At 38.3% G+C, this 25,511-nt stretch overlaps 1 protein-coding gene across 2 annotated transcripts in view; it reads right to left on the bottom strand.

The window, feature by feature from the left end:
* The window catches only part of LOC149552088 (actin-related protein 7-like), a 212,476-nt gene that overhangs the window by 129,204 nt on the left and 57,761 nt on the right, over positions 1-25,511 (bottom strand). For both annotated transcript variants that reach the window (XR_016352859.1, XM_089787559.1), the window contains exon 3: positions 25,027-25,168. Coding sequence is in view for 1 of the 2 variants with exons in the window: in XM_089787559.1 (XP_089643685.1) it covers positions 25,027-25,168 (142 nt within the window). In the remaining variant the exon portion in view is untranslated. The remainder of the gene's footprint in view (positions 1-25,026; positions 25,169-25,511) is intronic.

Below are 25,511 nucleotides of genomic sequence, written 5' to 3'. Positions count from 1 at the left end.
AAAGATATTTACAACTTCTACATAGGAATCAACTACTGCTTCAATTCCATTGGTACTCATATCCTTAAGTAAACTTTGCAATTTATTGGTTTGCATATTATTAACCAGCAATAAGAGGAGAGGATCATATACTTGTTAAATAAGTTAAAAATTTGTTTGATTTTGAGCCTATCTGAAGTAACTCAGTGATGTTGAAAGGGTGGAGATGGCATGTCTCCTACAATTAGAAACATCACTTCAATTTAGTCTTTAACAACCTGAACATCAACACATCCAAGACTCAACGAATATCAGACCTGTGAATAATCTGTAGCTCAAATTTGGCATTAGCAATACGTCTTTTAAGTCTTGAACATTAATCCTCAAATGGAGATCCTTGATTCATAAAAATTTGGGCTCCATCAGAAGGAAGTCTCTTGCTCTGAGCTCCAGACATATGGTTCTCCCTTTCCTATCAACTTGTCAAGAGGAAGGGCAATTTGGGCATAATTCTTTATGAATCGTCTATAGTATCCAATGTGCCCGAGAGAAGATTTCACTCTAGTTACCTCTGTCGGGGTTTCCATTTCCACAATCACCCGCACTTTGTCTGGGTTGGTCTTCAATCTTGTCTTGCCCACAATGTGCCCGAGTAATTTCCCTTGACGAACCAGGAACCAACACTTTTTAGGGTTCAGTGCCAACCATACCTGTCAACACCTTTCCATACATTCTTGGAGTGCCAAGTGGTTGTCTTGTCCACTAAAAATGGACCAATCATCCAAAAATGCTCTGAAGTTGTCTATTGACATTTTGTCAAAGATGTGTAAAATGATTCTCTGAAATATGGCAGGTACATTGAACAATCTGAAAGGCATTCGGTTGTAAGTGTATACACCATCCTCCTCCAAAAAGGGAGTTCTAAATTTATCTTTGTTAGCAATGGAGATCTGGTTATAGCCAGAGAATCCATCCATGAAGGAGTACATCTTGTGTCTTGCCACTTCTTCGAGAATTGTGTCCGTGAATGGGATGGGAAAGGAATCTTTTATTGTGACAGCATTTAGGCACCGGAAGTCCACACATTCGAATTTGGTTCCCGTCTTCATGGATATCACAATTGGTGACACCCACTCACTTGTTTGGACTTAGAATATTATGCCGGCTTCCAGCATTCGTTGTATTTCCTCACCTACATGTACCGTGTAGATCTTATTCATTATGTACAATCTCTTCCGCACAGGTATGGCTCCGAGCACCAAAGGTATGTGGTAAATGTACATCTCTGGCGGGACCCCTTTTAAATCCTTATAAGTCCACACAAATACATCCTTATACTCCATGAAGATTTTTAATGTTGCAACCTTCAGTACAAGCTTCTAGTCGTCCCTGACAAGTATGTTCCTTGGGTTTTCCGTATTGCCAAGATTGATGGCCTCCACTGAGAGCTCTTTGTATCTAATGGCTTTCCCTTCAAAGCGATGGGCAAGACTCTTGTTGATCTCTACGTTGCCTTCCTTGTATTTCACAAACTCTGGTGGAAATACCTCCTTCTCACCTTCAAGTTTCTCGATGCCAAGCATGTAAGAATGCAAGATCTCATACTCTTCCATCTGCCAATGTAAATCCATTCATTGAACTAATCTCATCTCCTAAACATTCCTCCAATTCCAAAATATCTTCGTCATTCAGATCCATGCAGGCTCTTCCCTCATCCATCTGATGTTCCCCGTCTGACTCAGACTCTGATAACGATGTCATTTCTTCACTTACTATCTGTGTTCAGAGGTCAATGGCGAACTTCCGCCCTCCGCTTTCCATACACAGAATGTTCTTTTTCCAATTGTGATTCACCTTGGCTGCCACCAGCCATCCTCTTCCAAGAATAGCATTGTATCCCTTTTTCTTCAAGGGAACCACAATGAAATCAAGCACAAATGGTTGTGCCTCGATGGTTACCTGTCGAGCCATCAGGGTCCCCAACAGCTTTATCCCCTATTGGTCGGTGCTGAGTAGGTTGAATGTGGTCGGCCACAGGGTAGGCTTGTTGAGTTGCTTCCATGTCTCCTCGGGAAGAACGTCCACCCCAAACCCACCATCCTCAAGGGTGTCTATTAGGATGGTTTCAAGGATTCCCATCTCGACCATCGTCAGGTGATGGCCATTGCTCGCTGTCAGCAACATGGGGTCTATGGCCGACCCTCCTAATAAAGTTGGTTGTTCATTCTTCTCTGATACCGTTGGTGGGTTTGTGTAAGTGTTTAATAATGTCGTCCTAAATTGTGGTACTGTTTGTAAGAGGTCTTGAAGTTTGATGGGCACCTCCATTTGCAACATCTAGTTCAATAAGTTGTTCTCCACCTCCATTCGTCCAGAAGTGGTTCCATTGCTATCTTTTCTACCCTTCATTGCCCTTTCTATTTCTTCTTGTGTCTCCCACAGTCTTTGCTTCTCAGTGCGGAGATTTGGATACATTGCCTACTTGGTTTGGTTACAAGTGAGGACGAGGACCTTCTCCTCCTCAATGTTAAGGAGGTTCACTTGTTTTGGGCAGTTGGTGTCTTCGTGGTCCCTTGGACCACACCATCGACACAATTTTTGAGACGTGTCACCCTTTAGGCAATCTCTGGCAAAGTGGCCCCATTGGCTACATGCACGGCACTGGATTATGGGCCTTCCCTTGGAGTCATACTGTATTCGATTCCTATTGTCATTTCCACCCCATCCCCTCAACAGTTGTTTCTGTAGCCGCTGGATAAGGCATTGTTGTTATTCCCCTACGTCTCATTATTAGGGCCAAAGGTGGATGATTGTTCTTGTGTGAAGAGTATTTGTTGGTTTTGTGTCTTCATGTTATAAGGGCACTCCTTCGTAGAGTGACCCAATCGCACATTGCCTTCTTAGGGCATATCCCCTTGTGTGTCCTTTCTCTTTACAATCAGTACACAATATTTCTCCCTCCTCTATACGGCTAGTGGTTCCCTTCATGAACTTGAACTCCATCATCCGCTCCATGTCCTTTTGGAGGGCCTATACCTTCTTGTTGGGTTCTCCGTCGCTATCGACACTGCTTTCCTCTTCAAAGGACTCATCGCTCTCAGAGGAGGGTGAGCATTTACTCTTCTTTTTTAACTTTTTAGTCTTGCCCTCACTTTCCAAGTTCGTGGCACAATCGTAGGCGTTTGTGTATGATGTGTGCGGGACTATCTTCATCTTCCTTCTCAATGCCCTACGGAGCCCTTCTACGAACCACTATTTCTTTAATTCGTCGGCGAGTTGAGTACCCATCTTGCTAAGAAGATCCTTGAGCCTTCGATTGTAGGCTCGTATGGTTTCCTTTTTCCCTTGTTTGTAATTGTAGATCTCGTGGACGACCTCCTTGTCATCCTGCAACAGTCGAAATTCTGCTTGAAATTCTTTTTTGAGAGTGTCCCATGTGTTGATCTTCTCCTTGTCCATATCAAAACACCAATCCACCACCACTTTCCGTAGGGTAGCTGGAAATTGTTGCAACCACTTGTCCATGTCCGTGACTAAGTTGGTAATCCTTATGCTTTCACATGTACGGCAATGTCGTACGAGGTCTTCCTTCCCGTCCAATGTGAACTTTGGGAGTTTTTGTTTCTGAGACATTATGTTCATCGTCCTCTGATGACTAGTTGTGTGTGTACCACTCGATTGTGTCCTGGAACTATTGGGAATTGGTCCCCGCGGGTTACTTTGACCACCGTGCAGTGTCCCTCCGACACTTTCTTGTGCCCCGGTGTCCTCTGTTGGCCTTGCTTCCTTTCCTACTTATTTACGGGTTCCCTCTCGTAGTGGTCTACGGGATGAATGTAGAAATTGTTCCTTTGTCTCCTCAAGCACAATTAATCTGTGTCATGTTTACTCGAGCAATTCCTCGTTGCACTATACCGGTCACTCAGGAGAACTGTGGCACCCTTCGGTAGTTTCTACGCCACCCGCGCGATTGCCTTCTACCACACTTGGTGATTCTTCCGACTGCCCCACAATCCGTTTTTCGGCAAGTTGTCTCAGTTGCCGCCTTCGTTCGGCTTGGATTAAATCTCCACGCACAGATTGTAATTCATCAATATCCTCCCTCAAGTTCCTATTTTTATTTAAGAGGTTGGGCATTTGACAACCGTTATAAAAAATTAAAATTAAAATACTCTTTTATTTATTCACTCTATATACATCATGTGGTCAACTCATGCGACAATTACAGACTCTTGAGTGCTCTTGGTACCATGGCTCAAAAGCTCATGGTTCAGTTTTGTGACTCCATGTGTCTCTCTCATAGAAATTCTTGAGGGTTTATTGACAATATTCCTCTTGCTCCACTTATTCCCTGCCTCTCTTTTGCAACATGTATGCTTGTGCAATTAAACGAGGGAGTTGGTCTAGGAACCTGTTCGTTGTTGGGCTTGCATGCATGGCATCCCACACAGTATCCTACATAACCTCGTTTTCCACGGCTTCTCTCTGTACGAAGGTCTTGAGGCTTATGCGGTACAGGATGTGGAAGTTTTGGGCCGCCTCGTGCTCACCTTCCAGGGGTTTTGTCTCATCCTCCTCATTAGTTTTCCAGTTGTCTAGTACACATATTCTCATTTATTCTCAGCCTTCCATTCGCTAACACTCTGGATTCGAACTGGCAATGGCACAAAATGTTCAGCCCATAGGTGAACAAGAAATAAACATATTACTTATCAAAGTAAACTATCATTCATTCATCAAATGCTTCCATACAAAGTAATAATATTCAACACCAACATGATGCCAATTACATAAGTGTATGCCATATTTATAACATCTAACACGGTGCCAATGAAACGACACAACCATGCCCATACCCATAATCGTCTAACTACCCAATTTGTCGGACAACAAATCCAAGTCTTCAAAGGAAAATCCCAAGAATCTTCCACCTAATGCACAACATGGGTATGAAGAGTCAAGAAAGAACAATAAAGAAAGAAAATGCTATTTATGCAAAGGTCTTTGGAATATAGGGAATCAATGTCAAGGGAGAGATGAAATGATGAAGAAAGGTGTATGTTTAAAAAGATGAGAACCATGGAGCCAGGGCACAAGTGTCGAAAAAGGAGTCAAGCCATGGAATAGAAGCAACATGCGACAAAGAAATAGAAGGAACACCACATAACAGAATGAAATATGAAAAAGAGGATCTCAACAACATCTAATCAGAAAAGGAATGGGAAGCCAACAAAGCTTTGAGGAGGTTAATCCCTTGCTGTGACAACAAACTAGAAAGTTTGTGTCAATCAGTTATGCAGAAATAGTAATTAATGCATCTATGTAACTCTATAATGTAGTCTCTATTTATTGTTAATAAGCATTTAAGATATGAACCAAAAAAAGTGGCAAAATGGTTGCAATTCAGGGAGGGTTGCGAAAGACACCCTCTTGCAGTTGCAGTTAAGGGAGAACTGCTAAGGGCACCATAATTCAAGGTAGAAATTACACATCCCTAAAGGACATTTTGGTGAATGTTGGAAGGACTTGATTAAGGACATTCATGGTGAGTGTCAAAACTTGATTAAAGACATCCTTGGTGAGTTTCGAAGCTTGATGAAAGATATAATGTCCCCATTTTTGAGCTTTCCTTAGTGTCAACATTTCTAAAAGGATTGGCCAATTAACTGGATTTCCACAGCCCAATGAATTGCATAGGGAGCCGACCCACATGGTGTAGATTCACACAAGACATCTTCTGATTGCATTTTTAGGAATTTATCTAATGTTGTCAAGGGTAAAAGTCAATCTCCTAAATTTTAGGAAGGGCTCCTATTTTATAAAGGAGAGCCTAATGTTGTGGAGGAGACTGGCAAAAGGTTCAATGAGTTGTTTTTGCTGTTTGGAGACAATTTTCTGAATTTAGGGAGATCCCTATTTTTTAGAGATGGACAGTTGGCCTGATACTTGCAGACATCACCAGGTGAACATGTGATGCATCAGAATTCAGTTTCATGTAATCCAAAGAAGGGGATTAGACATTAAAGTCAATGAAGTATTACTTTTAATGTTTAATTTAAATAAATAAATAAGAGTACTTTATAATAAGTATTTTAGTGGGGGAACAATAAAGCTACTTTAACGTCATAATTTAAAGTGACTTATCGAAAGATAAGAGCACTTTATCGTATTACCTTAGTAAAAATAAATAAAGTGCTTTATCTAAAAGTACTTTAATAAGTGTTAATAAAGTGGGTCATCATGAGATATGCCATCTAAGGAGATCAGATTAATTTATTAATATCCAACGAAAGACCATAAAAGTGGCCCAAGGAACTGCCAAAACAAAGCAAAGGGCAACCAATGGCAGGGACACCAAACGGTGCACGAAAACAACAAAAACCAAACACAAGAGACGACAAACCACAGGCTACTACCCTGGGGCAACCATAAGGAAATCAAGAAAAGAAGAGTAAGCTGTCATCCGAGAGAAATAAGTTGTTTATGAAAACAAATAAACATTAATAAGGAAATTCCATGAAATGATACCGTAGCTATGCGGTGTAAATAAAACTTTTGATTTTATTTTTTGCCAAAGTTGTGTGTCTTTGAAGAAATAAGAAGTCCATTGGAGGGAATTGGATTTCATTCTATGCATTGTATGAAATTGGATTTCAACTTCTTGGAAGAGAGGGATTTCTTCAGCAGCAGCTACAGGCTTTAGAGAACGAAAAATCTCAAATGATCAGGTGCCTACAAGTGTGCAACCATCACTCAAGGGCGTCTCATAGTTTTCTACATCAGCGATGCTGCATAAAGAATTAAGTTTCAGATTCAGTAAAGGAAAAATCAGGCCAGCAATGAAAGATCAGAAGCATCTATAGATATGGGCTTTTTCATTCATAATTATCAGCATACTACAGTAGAATAGGCCAGCCATACCCTCCATTGGTCAATTGCATTCGTCATGAGCTTGGGCATAGAGTTTAGAGGATCTAAAGTTCTAAACCAAAGTTCCCATGCTCAGACTTCGCTCGGACTCAACAAGGCCGACTCGACTTGTGACTCGTAACTTCGAAGACTAGGGGAAACAATTCGCCAGCGTAAAAAAAAACCCTTAAAATTTAAAGATTTTAAGGATTTAAAACTTGTTTCATGCACCCATTATTGAATAAAACTTTAACATCATCAAATAGAAGCTAATTTGATCACATACATAAGCCTACATCGATCACATAAGAACAAATACAAATTAATCCATTGACAACAATTAACACACTGACAAATAACCAATATTATCAAACAAAACAATAGCCATTTTATAAATATACTATAAGAACCCATTCCTGTTCTATCCTTAAATATTTGAAATGTCTTGGAGGAATTTCATCAAACAGTTGGAAAGTAAAGTCTATTCTCAAATTTCTGAGTTCTTGAGCCAAAAACCACATTACAAAATACAAATACTTTGCATGGCAATTCTGTCAAACATTTGAAAGATAAACGAAATCTAATATTAAGAATATATAAACCCGAGAACTTAGCAAATTGAATCAGACTTCCCTTCCAAACGTCTTCATATGTAAGATTTTTTTAAACACTTGGCATATATAACATTCTGAAAATATACTCAGATTTAACAGAGACACTTTATCATATAGTTTGCATTCAGTCTACACACAGAAATTTAGTTGCTACTCTAATCATAAATGGACTGCTTGCTGTTATGGAAGACAAGAAAATATGCTCATATATATGCCCAGATCTTTACCAGTATGTGTTCTTGGCAATAATCAGTTTGTTCCAGACTTTTATCTTAAACCAACACGTATAACAGAAACTTAGTGAGCATTAACAGCAATGTAGGAATCAAATATTACAGCCCCCTGACTAAACCTGTCGATGAAAGCAATCAATGTAATAATTTGAGACCCCTTTTCACATACCCAAATTAATCTTACTGTAGATTTAATTGGCACATCGCACTGATGCCACATCCCACAAGAACCATTTATTAACCATTTCCCAGACTTCATAACAGCACTAAGTTGCCAGGACGGGTTCGGGTTCACGGGTTTGGGCAAAAACAAATCCATTTGGGTTCATGAGAATGTTTTTTTTTTTGTGTGTGTGTGTGTGTGTCTAAGAGAAATATGCATAATTACAAAACTAAACCATTTCATAGTATTAATATATGCTGCTTGATCATTGATCAATGACAAATGTCAAAGGTAAACATTAAATGCATGCTCATTAATCTATGTTGTTATTCTAAAGAAAATCATACATTGAATTACTGAATTGCAAAATGAAATTTCGAAACATAGACTAGTCAATCAAATAATAAAGTTTAAAATATAATGACAAATGTTTAATAAGTTATCATTGTATCAAGGCCCTTCAAGGGTCAAATGGGTCATCCAAAAATGAGCTATCAATGGGTGCATCTATGATAGCAACTAAATCAAGATCATCATCATTGCAACCCAAACACCTAGACAGTGCTATATCATCAACATCCAGCAAAGTAGCTCTAGTGAGAACTTGGATGGTTATATCCAAGTCAACAAACTCAAGTGCTACATCCCACAACTTCTTTGACCCTTTTTGGATTCTTACGTGATAGAAGGCATCAGTTGTTTTGAATGAGTACCAAGTCCTATGCTTTCTTGGAAGCCAGCCGGTTACACTTCACTGAGTGAATAAAAGAGTATGTAATCCAATTCCACTCAGCAGCAGAAGAGCTCACAATCTAGAGAGACAACCAACAAATTTTTTTAAAAATTAGAAATACCATATCATGCATAAATTGGTTTTTGGATTTGATTGTGTATTTTTTTTTATCATCAACATTTCAGATCACTCTGTGACCTATCATCGAGATGAGAGAGAAAAGGATATCAAAAGAAAGAAATATTTGCAAACAAGCCTCTCCATAGTGAAATAAAAAGGACTGAGGAGAATGAGAAACACACCACACGAGAAAAAGAAAGACGCAAAAAAAAGAAAGGCTTTTTGCTTCTTTCTTATCCTTCTTGTGTCATGTGTTTCTCTTTCTCCTCTAGCCTTTTTGTTTCTCTTTAGAGAGGCTTGTCTACATATATTTATGATTTTATTTTTTTGCTTCTTTCGTTTCCTCCTTATGCTACATGTTTGTCTTTCTCCTCTGGCCTTTTTTTTCTCTTTGGAGAGGCTTGTCTGCATATATTTTTCTTTTCATATCCTTTGCTCTCTAATCCTAATGATGGATTATAGATTGTGATCCGAAATGGTGATGATAAAAAAAAAATACACAATCGAATCTAAAAACCAATTTGTGCATTGAAATGGATTGTGAAAATTTGATAATGTTAAAACCACAATTCCAAGAATCGCCTAAAAATCGCCATAATCGCCGGTTTGGCAATTTGATTCAAGCCTAACGATTTTAAAAAATTGTCTGAATCGGCTCTATGAATTGGCTACACGGCAAGGCATAAAGTGGACTCAATTTTTTAATAAAACACATGTTTTAAAAAAAAAAATGGGCCTTTCCTCTTTGTTTTAACCCTAAAGGGCCTTCTAAGTGTTAAGCATGAGTAGAAAAGAGAAAAAGTGAGAAAGAAAAAGAGAAAAGAAAAACCATAGGTTTCCAACCAGCAAGAAGGAAGAGCACTAAAGGGATCAAAAGTCCATTTGGGGAGGCCATAAGATTGCATTGAGAGCATTAAGGAGTCAATAGCAACACTACTCAATTCATTTGCAAGAGGTAAGTGTTGGTTTTTTTTTGCATGTTAGTGTATTATGCATTTTTTGTTAAATTTTTTTAGTTTCCATTTGCAAATCTTTGAATGTTTTTTAGTTTTACTAAATTGCAAAGTAGGGTTTGTTGTTTTGTAACTTTTATTTATTAGTTTCAAACTTTAAGATTTTACTTGAATTTTCTTATTGCAGCAGCCTTAACTTTCATTTTCCACAATGGGTAAAAAAGATGAATGTTGGAAATACACCGAAGACTTTCCTACAAGAAACAAATTTCAAATAAAATATATGTTTTGTAAAGAAATAAATTATGGCGGTATTTATAGATTCAAATACCACATTGCTACTATAACTAGACATGATATTACAATTCACACTCTACAAACTCCTGAGGCAAAACGCAATTGTTTAGTGGCATTAGAAAAATATGAACAAGATAAATTAAATAAGAAAAGCCAACTTGAAGGGTTAAGGGCTATTGGCTCCCATGCTCCTATGGCCACATCAGCATCTACATCCATAGGTTATGTTGGAAAGGGTTCTTTCAAGCCTCCTTTTCATCCTAATTCTAGTGCTTGTGCTAGTGCTAGTCGGTCTTACATTACAATTGAGTCCAACCTATTGCAGCCTGGAGTGCGGAAGAACAAATTGGATAATTACTTTGTGCCCCACACTACTCTTGGTTCACAACCCACGCTTGAGGGCATGGGTTTGAACAAGGAGATTCATGATGCTTCTAGAAAAGAAATTTGCAAATTTTGGTACTTTTGCAACATTCCATTTGTTGCAGTCGCGCAATTGATTCTCTTTCTTTGTTTTCTTTAAAGTTAAAGTAAAATTTTAATTATATCTATTTGTTTTATGATTCATTGATTAATCATAGATTCACTTTACTAGCTTACATAATGATTTGTCATCTAAATTTCTAATCATATTCTATTTGTGATAGGGATCCTTATTGGCAAAACATGATAAATGTAGTTGCCATTTGTGGTCCTGGGTTGAAAGCCCCAACTGAAGCTAAGTTGAGTGGATACCTCTTGGATGAAATGGTAGAGGATATGAAGGTTGAGCTTGAGGACCACCGAAAGGAGTGGATCGAATAGGGTTGCACCATCATGACTGATGGTTGGACAGATAGAAGGAATAGAACACTCCTCAATTTTCTTGTTTCCTGTGGAGGTAATTGATCACTCTACTTTCCTACATACATTGTGAATTGTGAATCGTGATTGAATATTTCAAATTTTGATTTTTTGATTGCTAATCTGTTGATGATTCATGATAATTCATTGTTTTGTAGGATATACCATGTTGCTCAAATCCATTGATGCTTCCGCTCATATAAAAAACACCACATACTTATGTGAGGTTATTAAAAAAGTCATAGCAGAGGTGGGGAAAAAACATGTGGTGTAAGAAGTGATGGATAATGCAGCAAGTTATGTTGTTGCAGGTAAACTTTTAACTTTTCAAGTTTTGAAAATAAATTTATTTGAATTTTGAACTTTTCTAATTCTAAGTTTCCTAAGTTCTAACATGTTTGAATTTCTAATTAACTTAAAATTGTTGCAAGTAAACTTTTAATGAAGAGGCACCCCACCATATTTTGGTCTCCTTGTGAGGCACATTGCCTTGACCTCATGTTGGAGGAAATTGGCAAGCTTGAGTGGGTCAAATCATTAGTCGAAAGGAAAAAAAATATATGCAAGTCTATCTATAATCATTCATTCGTCCTTAGAACAATGAGGGACTACATAGGAGGCAAGGAATTAACTCGTCTAGGCATCACGAAGTTTGCTTCAAATTTCATCACATTGTAGTCCTTTTTGACATCAAGGGATAATTTGAAAAGCATGTTTGTTGGGTGGGAGTGGATTACATCTTTGATGATGATGGTTTTTGGAAACCCACTGAAGAAATCCTTAAAGTAAATTTATTGCAATTTAACATTTAGTATTTTATTATTTACTATTTAGTATTTAATATTAATTGTTTAATGATTTAGTTTTACTTTTAGTTATATTATTTTATATTTAAGTTTTGACTCAAAGGTTTTTCTTACATTATATGCAGGTCATTGAGCCCCTTGTCTCTGTCCTACGAACTGTTGATGGGGAGAAGCTCTCTATGGGCTACATATATGGGGGCATAGATAGGGTCAAGGAGACCATTAGAGTGCAATATGCAGGAGTGTCGGAGAAGTATGCCCCTATTTGGGATATCATTGATAGGAGATGGCAAAATTAGCTCCACCGACCCATCCATTCAACAACTTACTTTTTGAATCTGGCAATTCATTTCAATCTTGACTTCAAGGCGGATGAGAAGGTTCTCGCCGGCTTATTAACAGTGATCCAAAGGTTGAGTAGTGATGAGGATAGCTCAACTACAACCATTGAGCTCGAGAAGTTCAATAATAAAGAAGAGCCACTTTTCTCTAACAAGATGGTCAATTTTCTCTAGCAAGATGGCCAGAAATGCTCGGACAACAATACAGCCAGGTAAAAATTAAATAATATATTGATGAATCTAAACTTTATGACATATAAGTTGGGCATTTTAATTGTTGATTATGCAATTTTAAAGTTGTAAATGAGACTAATTGTTTTTATTTTCCCTTATTTCAGATAGATGCTGGCAAATGTTTGGGCCCACAACCCCAAAACTTCAAAAATTGCCATCTGTATTCTAAGTCAGCCAAGCAGTGCTTCTGGATGTAAGCGCAGTTGGTCCATGTTCAAGCACATCCACTCGAAGAGGAGAAATAGGTTGAGTGTGCAGAGCTTGAATGATCTTGTCTTTGTTCATTACAACCTTCGTCTTAGGATCACACAGATTTTGGGTGCTAACTACTCTCTGATCATTCTAGAGGAGATTAATCTAAAATTAGAGTGGCTCACTGAGGCTGTGGATCCATTTTTCACTAAGGAAGACCATGAGTGGGTTCACTAGGGGGATAGAGAGGCTGAAGTTGTGGCCATGACAGAGTTGGTAGCTAGAGCACGTTCAAGCACTGGTAGACACACGTGCCCGCACACACACAGGCCGTAGTAATGTTGTTTGTGAGCCAATGTTACATGCGGGGGCTATGGCTCAACAATCCTCTAGGACCTACCTACCTTAGATGCCTTTCTAGTAGGCAAATTGGATACTCAGAAGCTAAGGTTGAGGCTATGACCGAGCTTGAAGATGATGATGAGGCTTGAGCTGGAGCCTTGTTTTTTCATTTTGTTTACAGATATTGATAGACATACGTATCATGGATCTTCATCTTAGATTCTTACATACATTTATGATTGGATGTCTTATGGATCTTCATCTTACATACATTCTATGATTCAAATCATTATAATTTATGATCATATGATTTCTATTTACTTTAGCTACATCCTACAATTTACATTTTACATGTAACATAGTTACGTATGTGATAAATTTATCATTCATGTTCCAAGTTTACGTATGTTAACTTCTATTTGATAATGTTATAGTGTGTTTAAGTTATATTCAATAAAGGGTGCACGAGATAAGTTTTAAATTGTTAAAATCTCTATATTTAAAGGGTTTTTTTAATTTGTCGATTCATAGCTGATTCACAATTTGATTCGGCTTTGCCGATTTTGATTCTCGTTACTTTGGTTATAAAAAATATAAATTTAAGAGTTTTAATTCTACATGGTAAGTGGCCATAAAAAGGGGAAAAAAGACTTTAAAACTTACTTGTGATAGGATATTAATGGCAAGAGGCTGGAGGTACATATAGTCTTTCCCATGTAGGTACCACCATCTAGTACCATCCATTCTACTGTGGTCATTAATAGCATCAGGGTGTGCATTTTTTTCCTAAGACAAACTCTACAAACTCTGCTAACATTCGATGCAACCTCATGATTGCTAAAGAGCCTACTTGGTTACCTTCTTATACCCACTAGCAACCTTAGGATCTTTGTATGGTGGTACTCTACTAGGAATAGCAAGTATCTCAGAGCTATAATACCTAGGAGATAATGCATATGCCACGAGGTGTAAAGGTCTAGTCATCTTGTTCTAGTGATGAAGAACAACTGACTCCACCTTTTTGTACAAGGTGTCCTTAGGATCATGCTTTCTCCTATGAATGACTTGAGATGTCAAATGATGTTCATGTTAGTTATCTTGATGTAACATTGTAATGTTAATCAAAAATTAAAATGTTAAAATCTCTCAATAAACAAGGATAGAGGATTGTATAATTTGTATTAAGCTTACCAATTTTATCCTCTCTAGCATGTTGTCCATGGCATCTTAGATGTCCTACAAACAAGGATCATCATTGTTAGAAAACTAAAGAATAGACATGATGTGCTTGGTGAATTCTAATACAAAATCCACCTGAGCACACCGATCATTATCCAAGATAATTGCCTTTACCTTTTGGGCCCTTGTTGTATTTGATTGCTTTCAAACACCCTATTGGTTGCTAATAACCATCTGGGACAATGCATCTTTCACCCTTAGAAGTCAGCGGGATGGGCGACTATATATTTTATATGGAATAGTATGTTTAAGTTAATATGCCTGTTAAGAGGCTCTTAGTAATGAAAGTTTGGAAGTAAGTTGTTTGTAGTTGAAGTTATGGTCTTATAGGGTAAATATAAATGGATTGTTTTGCTATTGTAAAAATCTTTTCATATTAATAAAATCTAAAACTTATTAATGACCAAAAAAACACTTTTTAAATATGTAAACAAAAAATAATATATTCAATTATGTAAACATGACACAAAATGATAAATGAAACTAAATTAAATTTTACAAAGTACCTTCAATAATTCCAAACCGGAGAAAGTTCTAAAAATTGCATGTGACATATGGTGGTTTGTGACAAACATTTGGATCTCCTCACCCTCATATAATTTTTTTACCTATTCAATTTGGGTGCCAATTACTTTCATCACAGTTTATATGATTGGATTGTTATTGTATTGCTGGTTTATAATGCAATAACGAATTCTAGCGTATTTCCTAGTTAATTGTGCTAGTTATTCACTAGTGATTTGTTGGGCTATTTGTTTATATTCTTAAATTTATTTGAGGAAAAAGTAGAGAGAATATCCGATTGGGATATTCCAGTGGTATTAGAACTAAAAATCTTGCCATCCTGCGGAGTTCGTGAGAAAGAAATAATTTTTAGAAGGATTTTAGCAAGGATAAGCTCGAAAATAAAGTTATTACAGGTTTGAGATATATTCACTGGTTTGGAAAAGATAAGTTGTACTCAGAATAATAGTATTGTCTAACAAAATTAATAGTTGTAGACATATAATCTATTGTTATCATATTTGGTCTGAATGTATTACGCCGTGCAATTTAGAGATTATATTTTGCAAATTATTATTAGTCTGTGCTAGAACATTTGAAAAGAAGCAATTTTAGAAAGGGTTTGAGAATTAACTATCTCGGGCCCCATTAATTTTTAGTAAGTGGAAAGTGGAAGAATTAAAATATGCAGGTGTCAAAATTGAGTATCGAAATTATTATTGGGCATTATTCAAGACATTATGTTATAATGCACATGGTTGTCATGTAAATTTCAGATTTAAATATTCTAAGGAGGAAGAGTTAAGGAAGAGGATCCTATGGCAGGAGTGGTAACCAAAATGGACATTGGATCAGCCTGTGCAACTGTAGCTACAACAGATGGCGACTTAGACATTATCGGAACTAAAGCTAGGCTGCTATGTGTAGCTCAGCCATGAATTGCTTGAATTGTGTTAATGAAGTATCCATTAATGTCATGGATGTAACCACAACATTTGGGATACAGACATTGAACACGCTCTCAAGTTTGTGTTCTCAAAGTTGTGATATTGCTCCACTATCAAAACTGTAAGAGAAACTAAAGAAATAGGCATAGCCAGTGTGATTAGAGTTGGATCTACATGGAATGGTGTCTGCTCAGAAGAAAGAGTGTCCATACCAGCATGCAAGGGTGAAACCATTGACTCAACAAAGGATGTCACAGAATCAAAAAGGGTAGTTGCAACCAAAACTTTAGGATTAGATGGTCTCCTTGGCAAGCACTTTCTTAGCAGAGGAGGAAGCTCATCATCACTAAGAACAATGTGAATCTTCGAAGGTTCAACAAATTTCGCCAAGCACACATCCATTGCCTTTGTCACCATTAATGGAGAGCTTTGGAATGTCTTTTGTCAAAGAGTCTATGTCATCCTACTATTTACCTCACTTTTCAACCCTTAAACCAATTGGACAAGCAGAATCAAAATCTTTTCACACTTCACCTTTATGGTCTTCAACCCTCTTTTCTTCAGCTAAATTTTGCGTTGGCAAGAATAGGTTGAAAATGGTCCTAAATGGAGATGCTTTCCGTGGATGAATAAGATGGAGACGGGATAGGAAGCCTATCAAGGTGATGCTTAGTGTACTCTAGATCTAGGACTTGATCATCATCTTCAACCCCAACAAGGATCACTGCAAGATTGAAGTCCACAATTTGCTTAAGGGTCAACCAAGCAATAATCCATCTAGTGGATATCAATCTCCGTGCACAAATCAACCCAAAGATCTTCAAGGTAATGAATATGAATGGAAGATTTTCTGATTTTATCATTCATTCCTCACCAGTCAAAGCAAGCACACGCCATAAACTTTTTCAAAGGGATCCTATATAGTTCAAACTCCATGTTCTTGGCCTTCAGCACTGTGTCCAGTGAATAGCCACCAAACTTCAAAGGATTCTTTGATGAAATACCAACGCCTGGCCCATGCAAAGAAGACAGGTATGATTGTACTACCATCAACTACCTTACTAACTCCATAAGAATGATCTTTTCAGTGGGATACCAAGGAAGAGTATATGGCTTGTATCAGAAATAACCAACTCTCATGTAGGTAAAATTGGGAAATTAGAGGCATGTAAGATGATCCAAATTCTAACCATGCATAACATGGCAAATGCCTAGCCACAAGGAGATTGAGTAACATGAAATGGCATATCATTGGAAACAAAGAGTTTTCCAATTGCATCATATACCTCCTCACAAGCTTTTCTATCTAATAACAAGGCTTGTGATTAAGCCTAAGGCTATTTTTTTCCACTTGGATTCTACAACCACCACAGTATAGGAGCTGTGGAAAAATGTTTGGAAAGTCTTGGGAAGGGTCAATAGCAAACAACATTGAAAACTCATCATTTTAGCTCTCCTAACTGTTAAGTTTACTACAACAAGCAATGCCTTTGCAGAGGATGTACAAGTGCTCATTGACCTTAGTATATTTTCCCTCCTTAATAAGGAAACAAATAATACATTTACATTCTAGCTCCCAACTGAATTACTTTGCTTGTTTGTTTCAAGAGTCATTCCAAAATAATGAAGTGGATTTATTTCCTTAATGGATCTTTTGCATATTGGCAATCTTTGGTTGGCAATAAAACTGTAGCACTCCCATCTAAACTAATCTTGCAGAGGATGTGCAAGTGCTCATTGACCTTAGTATATTTTCCCTCCTTACTAAGGAAACAAATAATACAATTACATTCTAACTCCCAACTGAATTACTTTGCTTATTTGTTGCAAGAGTCATTCCAAAATAATGAAGTGGATTTATTTCCTTAATGGCTTGCATATTGACGATCTTTGGTTGCCAATAAAATTGTAGCACTCCAATCTAAACTCATCTTCCATCAAATATAAAAAATAATACCATCCCTTAAATAATTTAGAAATATATTGATGTTCAACAATCTATGTTTTACTATTTTGAATTTACAAGCAAAATAAGCAGCAGTTTAATAAATGAAAATCTGATTCTTACACATCTTGAAATTATCGACAATGAATTACTTTCATTGTTCATTGGTTCAGCATATCAGACTTATGATTTTGTCACATCATTGATTCAATTGTAAAACAAAACAAAAATCATTGATTAGCCATGGCAATGGCCACTAACTAACAATCCAAAAATGTAGAGAGACATATCTGACAATATAGTGACCTCTCTTTGGCCAGAAATCCCTCTTACTATCTCTTTTTGTATTTTTCTTGTTAAGTGGAATACTTTCAGGGTTTGAAGATGTTGCATTATGGTTGTGGAAGGGACAGAGCCTTGGTGAACCTCATTTTTAAATTTAGGTATTCTATTTGACTTTAGTGAGTTGTGTTTGTTAGTGACAACTAAATGTGCCCAATATAATGTTCCCGTTATAAAATAAGTGAATTATCAAACTAGTATTAGTGGGCCGATTGATTTAATATATCTCAAACCCATTTTATTTTTGTTTCCATAGTTTGTGTCGTCATCGACTATCTTTGTACACCCTCAGAAAGTTTCCCGATGGGTATTTAAGCACAGTTTGTAGATAATCTTTAGGTAGGCATTTTATTTGGATTATTTTTGTGTACTACGAATTCCTGTTGGGATTCTCTATAATTCGCCATTTCAGAAGTGAAAGATCTTCCCTGCTTGGCTATTTGCGGTTTCGATGGGATTCCTTCTCACCCTATTCTGTTGCCTATAACGCTTCGCTTGGATCTAGCAAGTCGAAGCTTCATTCTTGTTGCAAGATATTTATTGTCTGATATATATATATATATATATATATATATATATATATATATATATATATATATATATATATATATATATATATATATATATATATTTTTTTTTTTTTTTTTTAATTTTTTTTGTGTTTTGGTTACTTCAAGCTAGCAATATCTCTGTGTTGGGTCTATGTTGGCTTCGCCCCTCTCTGGCATCACAGCATCTCCATACCTCTCTTCATCATCCGTACAACCTCCTATCTCCATCCGTACCACCACCCCTCCACACCTTTGGCATCTTACTTCATACTTACCAACTTCCTCCTCACCATCTGTACGGCCTGCAATTTCCAAGTGTATGGCCTGCATTTTCCCCATTGTACAACTCCCTAGGATATCCCGTACGACCATCAACTCGGCCTCCATTTCAGCATATGGCCTCAGTGTCTGTACACCTTCCCTCCTCCCTACACCATATAGTGCCCTGCCTTAACCATACTCCTCCCCTCCATACCCTCCACCGTACAATGCCCACATTCCTGTCGTATGGAGTGCACACTCCCTGCCATATGGCCCTTATCATTTTCCCTCCGTGCTTCCTTCAGACCCGTATAGACACACATTATTCCATTGTACAATCAGCCTGTAGGTCTTCTTGTCATTTTTCAGTGGTTGTGATTGGTTAGTCTGGTTACCCCCACAGAAGGAACATTACAATGGTATCAGAGCGCTTCAATCCTGCCAACCTGTGAACAGTGAATGAGAGTTTATAGCCGGAAGAGACAAAGAACCCATTCCATTGATAGAATGGCTGTTGAACCAGAACCAACAGCTGCCGAACTCATGGCACTACTGAGAGAACTTGCAAAGAATCAGGCATAGATCACTGATACTCAATGACTCATGGAAGAAACTCTCAAGAAGTTGGCAGACAATAAAATATCTGGAGAACAAAATGGTCAAAGCGCGGACTCAGTGTCAAGTAAAACAAACCCTCATCCAGCACGCTCTCGACCTTCCATGTCATCTTTTCAGGCACTACATGGAAGGAAAAAACCAACCTTTGAAGAGATGCAAGAACAACTAAGAGAAGACTGAAAGAATGCGAATTTTGAGGAGGATATATCCTACAAAGATTATGCGTATCTGAGAATGAGATATTCGAGAGGCGGAAACCAAGGATACTTTAACGATGATCTCAGAAGAAAGTTGAGTAAAGTAAATCTGTCTCCATTTGACGGATTTGGATCCATATCTGCGCAAGCGTGGGTAATGAAGGCCGATACTTAATTCCAACTGAATCCTATGCTAGAAGAAGCAATCAAATTTGCGGCGCTACACTTGGAGGGAGTTGCGCATAAATGGTGGCATCACGGCACCATCACACTGGGGCATGATCAAATGACTACTTACGCGGAATTCACTGAAAGATTGATAGTGCGATTTGATGGTAAAAATTCGGAACTCAATTTCAAAGATCTGGCACGGCTAAGACAAACTGGATCGATCAATCAATACATTGAGGAATTTTGGAAACTCCTTGTTTTGGTCATGGACATTTCTAAAAGAAGACAAATAGTGTTCTTCGTGGACGGACTGACAGAACCACTGAAAGGTTGGGTCAAAGGGTTCAATCCTGCCACTCTATTGGAGGCTATTAAGAAGGCATAGAGCATGGCATCATCATCGACATCATCCTCTCGAAGTTACTCACACCCCAAACCGTCGGCGTTTCCGAGGGACAGATAATAAACCTCTGCCCAGAAAGCCGTCATTGGACGAAGCTACCAAACAGGAACTCTAAAGGAAGAAATTATGTTTCAACTGCAAGGGACTGTGGGAACCTGGCCACAGATGCCTTGAGAAAGGAAAATACACTACATTGAGGTCGTGTCTGATGATGAGGACGAACAGGAAGAAACACTCGCCGAAGGCAACCAACATCATGACGACACCAACATGGTTAGTTTGAATCATACAGAAACGATTGTAGCGTTGGTACGATGCGGAGGAACTACTTCCCTAGCCAGTAGCCTGAGGTGCACAATTTTTCATGTACGGGAACCCTTCAAGGACAAAGGGTTATGGTGATGTTTGATAGCGGAGCCACTCTAAACTTCATTAACTCATCTTTGGTGAATCAAAGAGGTCTACCTACGGAGACACATGCAGGCTTTCAAGTCAAGGTTGCCAGAGGGACTCTTCTGCCCTGCACGCACCTTATTCTTTAGCTAAGTATCACAATGGCAAATCACACGGTGACTGAGGATTTCTTCATAGTGGACCTTGATGACATGTTGGTTATTCTAGGCATACAGTGGATGGAGACACTTGATGAATACACTCAGAGTTTCAAACAGATAGACTTCACTTTTGTTGTCGATGGAAAGAAGGTTGTTCTCCGCGGAATGGCAAATGAAGGTCCGAAGGAAGTTTCTGCACATCAGATGTAGGCAATTTTTCGATGTGATGACGTTGCATGGGTTACACATTGTTTTATCTCGACAGAACCCATAAAGGGGCAACAGACACCTCCCTAGGATGATGAACTCCAGGATATTTTGAGTCAACATGATAAAGTTTTCATTGACATTCCTCCGAGTATACCACCTCATAGAGGGTTTGAACATATTATCCAGTTTGAAGTTGGAGCCAAGCCGATCATAACTACACCCTACCATCATCCCAAGAATTTCAAAGATGAGATCGAAAAGACTATTCAAGAACTGCTAGAGAAAGGATGGATCCGTCCCAATTTAGCCCCTTCGCATCCTCAGTAATTTTGGTCAAAAAGGAGGACAAAACGATGCACATGTGTGTGGACTACCGTGCGTTGAACAAAAAAAAATAAAGAATAGATATCTCATTCCAAGTATAGATGAGTTGCTGGATGAATTGCATGGCGCAGTCTATTTTTCGAAAATAGATCTCTATTCCAAATACCATCAGATCCACATGAGGGAGGAAGACATAGAAAAGAAGGCCTTCCGTTGTCACTATGGGCATTATGAGTTTCTGATCATGTCGTTCAGATTAACAAATGCACTTGCTACATTCCAATCATGCATGAATTGCATCTTCAACAAACATTTGCGTAAGTACTTATTGGTATTTTTTGATGATCTTATTTATAGCAGGACATGGGAGGAGCACCTAAAGCACCTGAATGAAGTCTTGAGGGTCATGGAGGAGCAGTCTTTGTTTGCCAAGCAATCCAAGTGTAAATTCGGTATGACAAAAATATTGTAACTAGGGCATGTTGTCAGTAAATACAGATTTCAAGTTCATCAAGAGAAGATTCAAGCTATCCTTGATTGGCCTCCCCCAAAATTACTCTCGGAATTGCGAGGTTTTTTCGGACTGTGTAGTTACTACCGGAGGTTCATTAAAGGATTCTCTCAGCTCAGCATGCCCTTAACAGATCTGTCAAGGAAGGGATCTTTCCAATGGAATGAAAAGGCACAACTCACTTTTGATAAGCTGAAAGAGGCAATGAGCACTTGTCTCGTACTTGCATTACCTGATTTCACTCGATCGTTCAGTTTGGAGTGTGACGCATCTAGAGAAGGCATTGGCATAGAACTGATGCAAGATAGACACCCCATAGCTTATGAGAGCAGGAAGCTTATGCAGACAAAATGCTTATATTCCATCTATGACAAAGAGATGTTGGCCATCGTACATGCACTAACCAAGTTTCGGCAGTATCTGATAGGTGCCAAGTTTGTCATCCATACGAATCACAACAGTTTGAGATATTTTCAGAAGCAACGGGACTTGAACAAAAGACAACAAAAATGGGTAAGAAAGGTTCAAGCTTTTGATTTTGACATTGAATACGTGAAAGGGAGGAACAATGTAGTTGCAGATGCCTTGTCCAAGAAACCCGCCATCTGCTCACTAAACCAGATTTCAGCTAACTGGAAGGCACATATGTTGGTAGAATACTCTAAAAAACATTTGCCTATGAGCTAGTGGATGGCAACACCCAGGATGATCAGTATAGGGTGGTGGTGACATCATCTAGTATAAGAATCGGATATTTTTAGTGCCAAAATCCAAATTGAAGCAAAAAATCTTGAAGGAAATACACGACTCACCCTTGGCAGGACACTCGGGTTCCCTCAAAACTTACAGAAGTCTCTGGGAGAGGTTTTCTTGGAAAGGAATCAAAGGGGATGTGTTGCAATATATAAGAGAGTGTGCAGTCTGCCAACAAAACAAATCCGAACATACTCTACCTATCGGGTTACTGCAACCTCTGCCGATTCCAGAACATAAGTGGGAAAGTATCTCAATGGATTTCATAACAAGGCTTCCCAAGGTGAACGGTAAGGATTGCATTTTCGTGGTGGTCGACAGATTGGCAAAGTACGCTCACTTCTTCGCCATCCCCTCGAATTTTCAAGCCACACAAGTTGTCGATCTATTTTTTAGAGAAGTCTTCCACCCGCACGGATTACCCCGAAACATTGTGAATGATCGAGATGGGTGATTCATCAGTATCTTCTAGACGGAACTGTTTCAGATGGCAAGGACAAAATTGTCACCAAGTACTAGTTACCACCACAGACAGACGGACAAACAGAGATTGTGAACAAGTGGCTTGAAGGTTACCTTAGGAACTATGTTTCGGCACAACAACTAGCGTGGGTCAAATGGATAGATCTAGGGGAATATTGCTTAAAAAAGGACAGGACATACTAAGATGCTTTAAGGAAAACTTACAGCAGGCACAAAATCAACAGAAGATGTATGCCGACAGACAGAATGAAAAGGAGTTTTGAAGTAGGGGACTTGGTCTATCTCCTGCTCCAGCCATATCGACAATCCTCATTGAAAGAAAAGGGAAAAGAAAAATTGAAGCCACAATTTTATGGCCCTTATCATGTAATTCATCGCGTTGGTGAAGTCGCGTACAAGCTGGAACTTCCAAAGGGAAGTCGTATACATAACGTTTTACATGTTTCATACTTGAAGAAGGTTGTAGGGAAGAACGTCTTCGATAGCCATAGACCTCTCACCACTCAATGAAGAAGGAAAGCTCATATTGGAACCGCCCGAGATCATCGAAGTACGTGAGAAGATTCTGCGAAACTTCACAGTGAAGGAATACTTGGTGCATTCGAAACACTTACCATTGAATGACGCGACGTAGGAGGGCGAGCACATTCTCTAGCACCCGGCATTGCATCTGCTTGAGGACAAGCAAAATTTGGGATGAAGGAATGTAATGTTCCCGTTATAAAATAAATGAATTATCAAACTATTGTTAATGGGTCGTTTGATTTAATATTTCTCGGACCCATTTTATTTTTGTTTCCGCAATTTGTGTTGCCATCGGCTATCTTTGTACACCCTCGGAAAGTTTCCAAATGGGTATTTAAGCACGGTTTGTAGGTAGTCTTTAGGTAGGCATTTTATTTGGATTATTTTTGTGTACTGTGAATTCCTATTGGGATTCTCTGTACTTCACTATTTCCGGTTTCGGTGGGATTCCCCCTCACCCTATTCCATTGCCTATAATGCTTCACTTAGATCTAGCAAGTTGGAGCTTCATTCTTGTTGCAAGATATTTATTTTTTGATATATATTTTTTTTCTGTATTTTGGTTAATTCAAGCTAGCAGTATCTGTGTGTTGGTTTTGTGTTGGCTTCGCTCCTCTCTAGCATCACAGCATCTCCGTACCTCTCTCCATCATCCGTACAACCTACTATCTCCATCTGTACCACCACCCGTCCACACTTCTGGCATCTTCATACTTACCAACTTCCTCCTCACCATCCGTACGGCCTGCAATTTCCAAGTGTACGGCTTGCATTTTCCCCACCGTACGACTCCCTAGGATATCCCGTACGGCCATCAACTTGGCCTCCATTTCACCGTATAGCCTTAGTGTCTATATGCCTTCCCTCCTCCCTAAACCATACAGTGCCCTGCCTTAAACGTACTCCTCCCCTCCATACCCTCCACCGTACAATGCCCACATTCTTGTCGTACGAAGTGCACACTCCCTGTCGTACGACCCTTTTCATTTGCCCTCTGTGCTTCCTTCAGACCCATACAAACACACATTATTCCATTGTACGGCCGGCCTGTAGGTCTTCGTGTCATTTTTCAGTGGTTGTGACTAGTTAATCTAGTTACCCCCACGGAAGGAACATTACAACCAAGCATTTTGGAGATCATACTACATTCTTAGGACATTAAAAGAAATCCTCATTTTGCATCAAAAAATGGAGAACACCCTCAGTGGATAAAGAGGGAACATTTTGCCCCCATCAACCCATTTCTAGGGCATCCTACAATTCAGATCTGCCTGGGGACACATCCCCATGGTGCGATGTGTTATACATCTCTTAGTTAAAGCATGAAATATTGAATAATAAAACAATATGCATCAAATGTTACCCAATTAATTGTGATATATGATTGATGTCTACTAAATGTGACTTATAGGATTTGATCATGGTATATCAAATTTCTTTTTATGTTTTTTTATTGGTTTAGAGCTAAAATTTGACCACTCTCTGAATTAATAAGACTTTAGCAATGGCTAAAAACATGAGTCAATGGATTATCTGCTAATAAACATCACAAATGCTCTAAGCAACCCCATAAACCTTCGTCTTTCAAAAACAGAAAGTCAAAACATCCTATACCAAAATCCAAGACATTTTGCAACAGAAGTTAAACCACAATTAAAATGGAAAATATTGCATCAAAAGATGCTTTTATACATTAGCCTAGTTACTATTTGTATGCAATATGGTATACCTATCTTTCCATGTCCAACATCAACAGCACAACCGGATATTCGCCCAACAGCATAAAGAGATAAAACTGCTTGTTCAGTTGCATAAAATCCATTCACATTGAAAGTTTCGAACATGAGTTGCACCAGCTGCTCTCTTATAGCCTGCATAATCATATACGGATATCACATCAAGTTTTAATATACAATAAAAATATAAAATGTACACATATCTTGCACAGCTATAAATCAACATCAATCAAAGATTCACAACTTCCCAATGTTCAATCACATCAATTATATGAGGCATTATCCTCCCACGAATATGATGTCAAATCCTGAAAACTATTCTACTTCTACACTTCCCATTTTCATGATAACTTTTGTTTTAAATAAAGCAAAAATCTGTTATATTGTAAAACTATGTTGCTGATTCATGTTTGGTTTCAGGTATTGGTTCATGTATTCGGTTTATAGATTCAACAAGAAACAGAATTTGGGGATAGGG

This window comes from Cupressus sempervirens, chromosome 6 (genome assembly GCF_028749045.1).
Source record: "Cupressus sempervirens isolate cs-2001-9-10 chromosome 6, ASM2874904v1, whole genome shotgun sequence".
In the NCBI taxonomy this organism is placed as follows: domain Eukaryota; kingdom Viridiplantae; phylum Streptophyta; class Pinopsida; order Cupressales; family Cupressaceae; genus Cupressus; species Cupressus sempervirens.
Note: the sequence above shows the minus strand (reverse complement) of the source record. Positions and strands in the feature narration are given on the sequence as shown.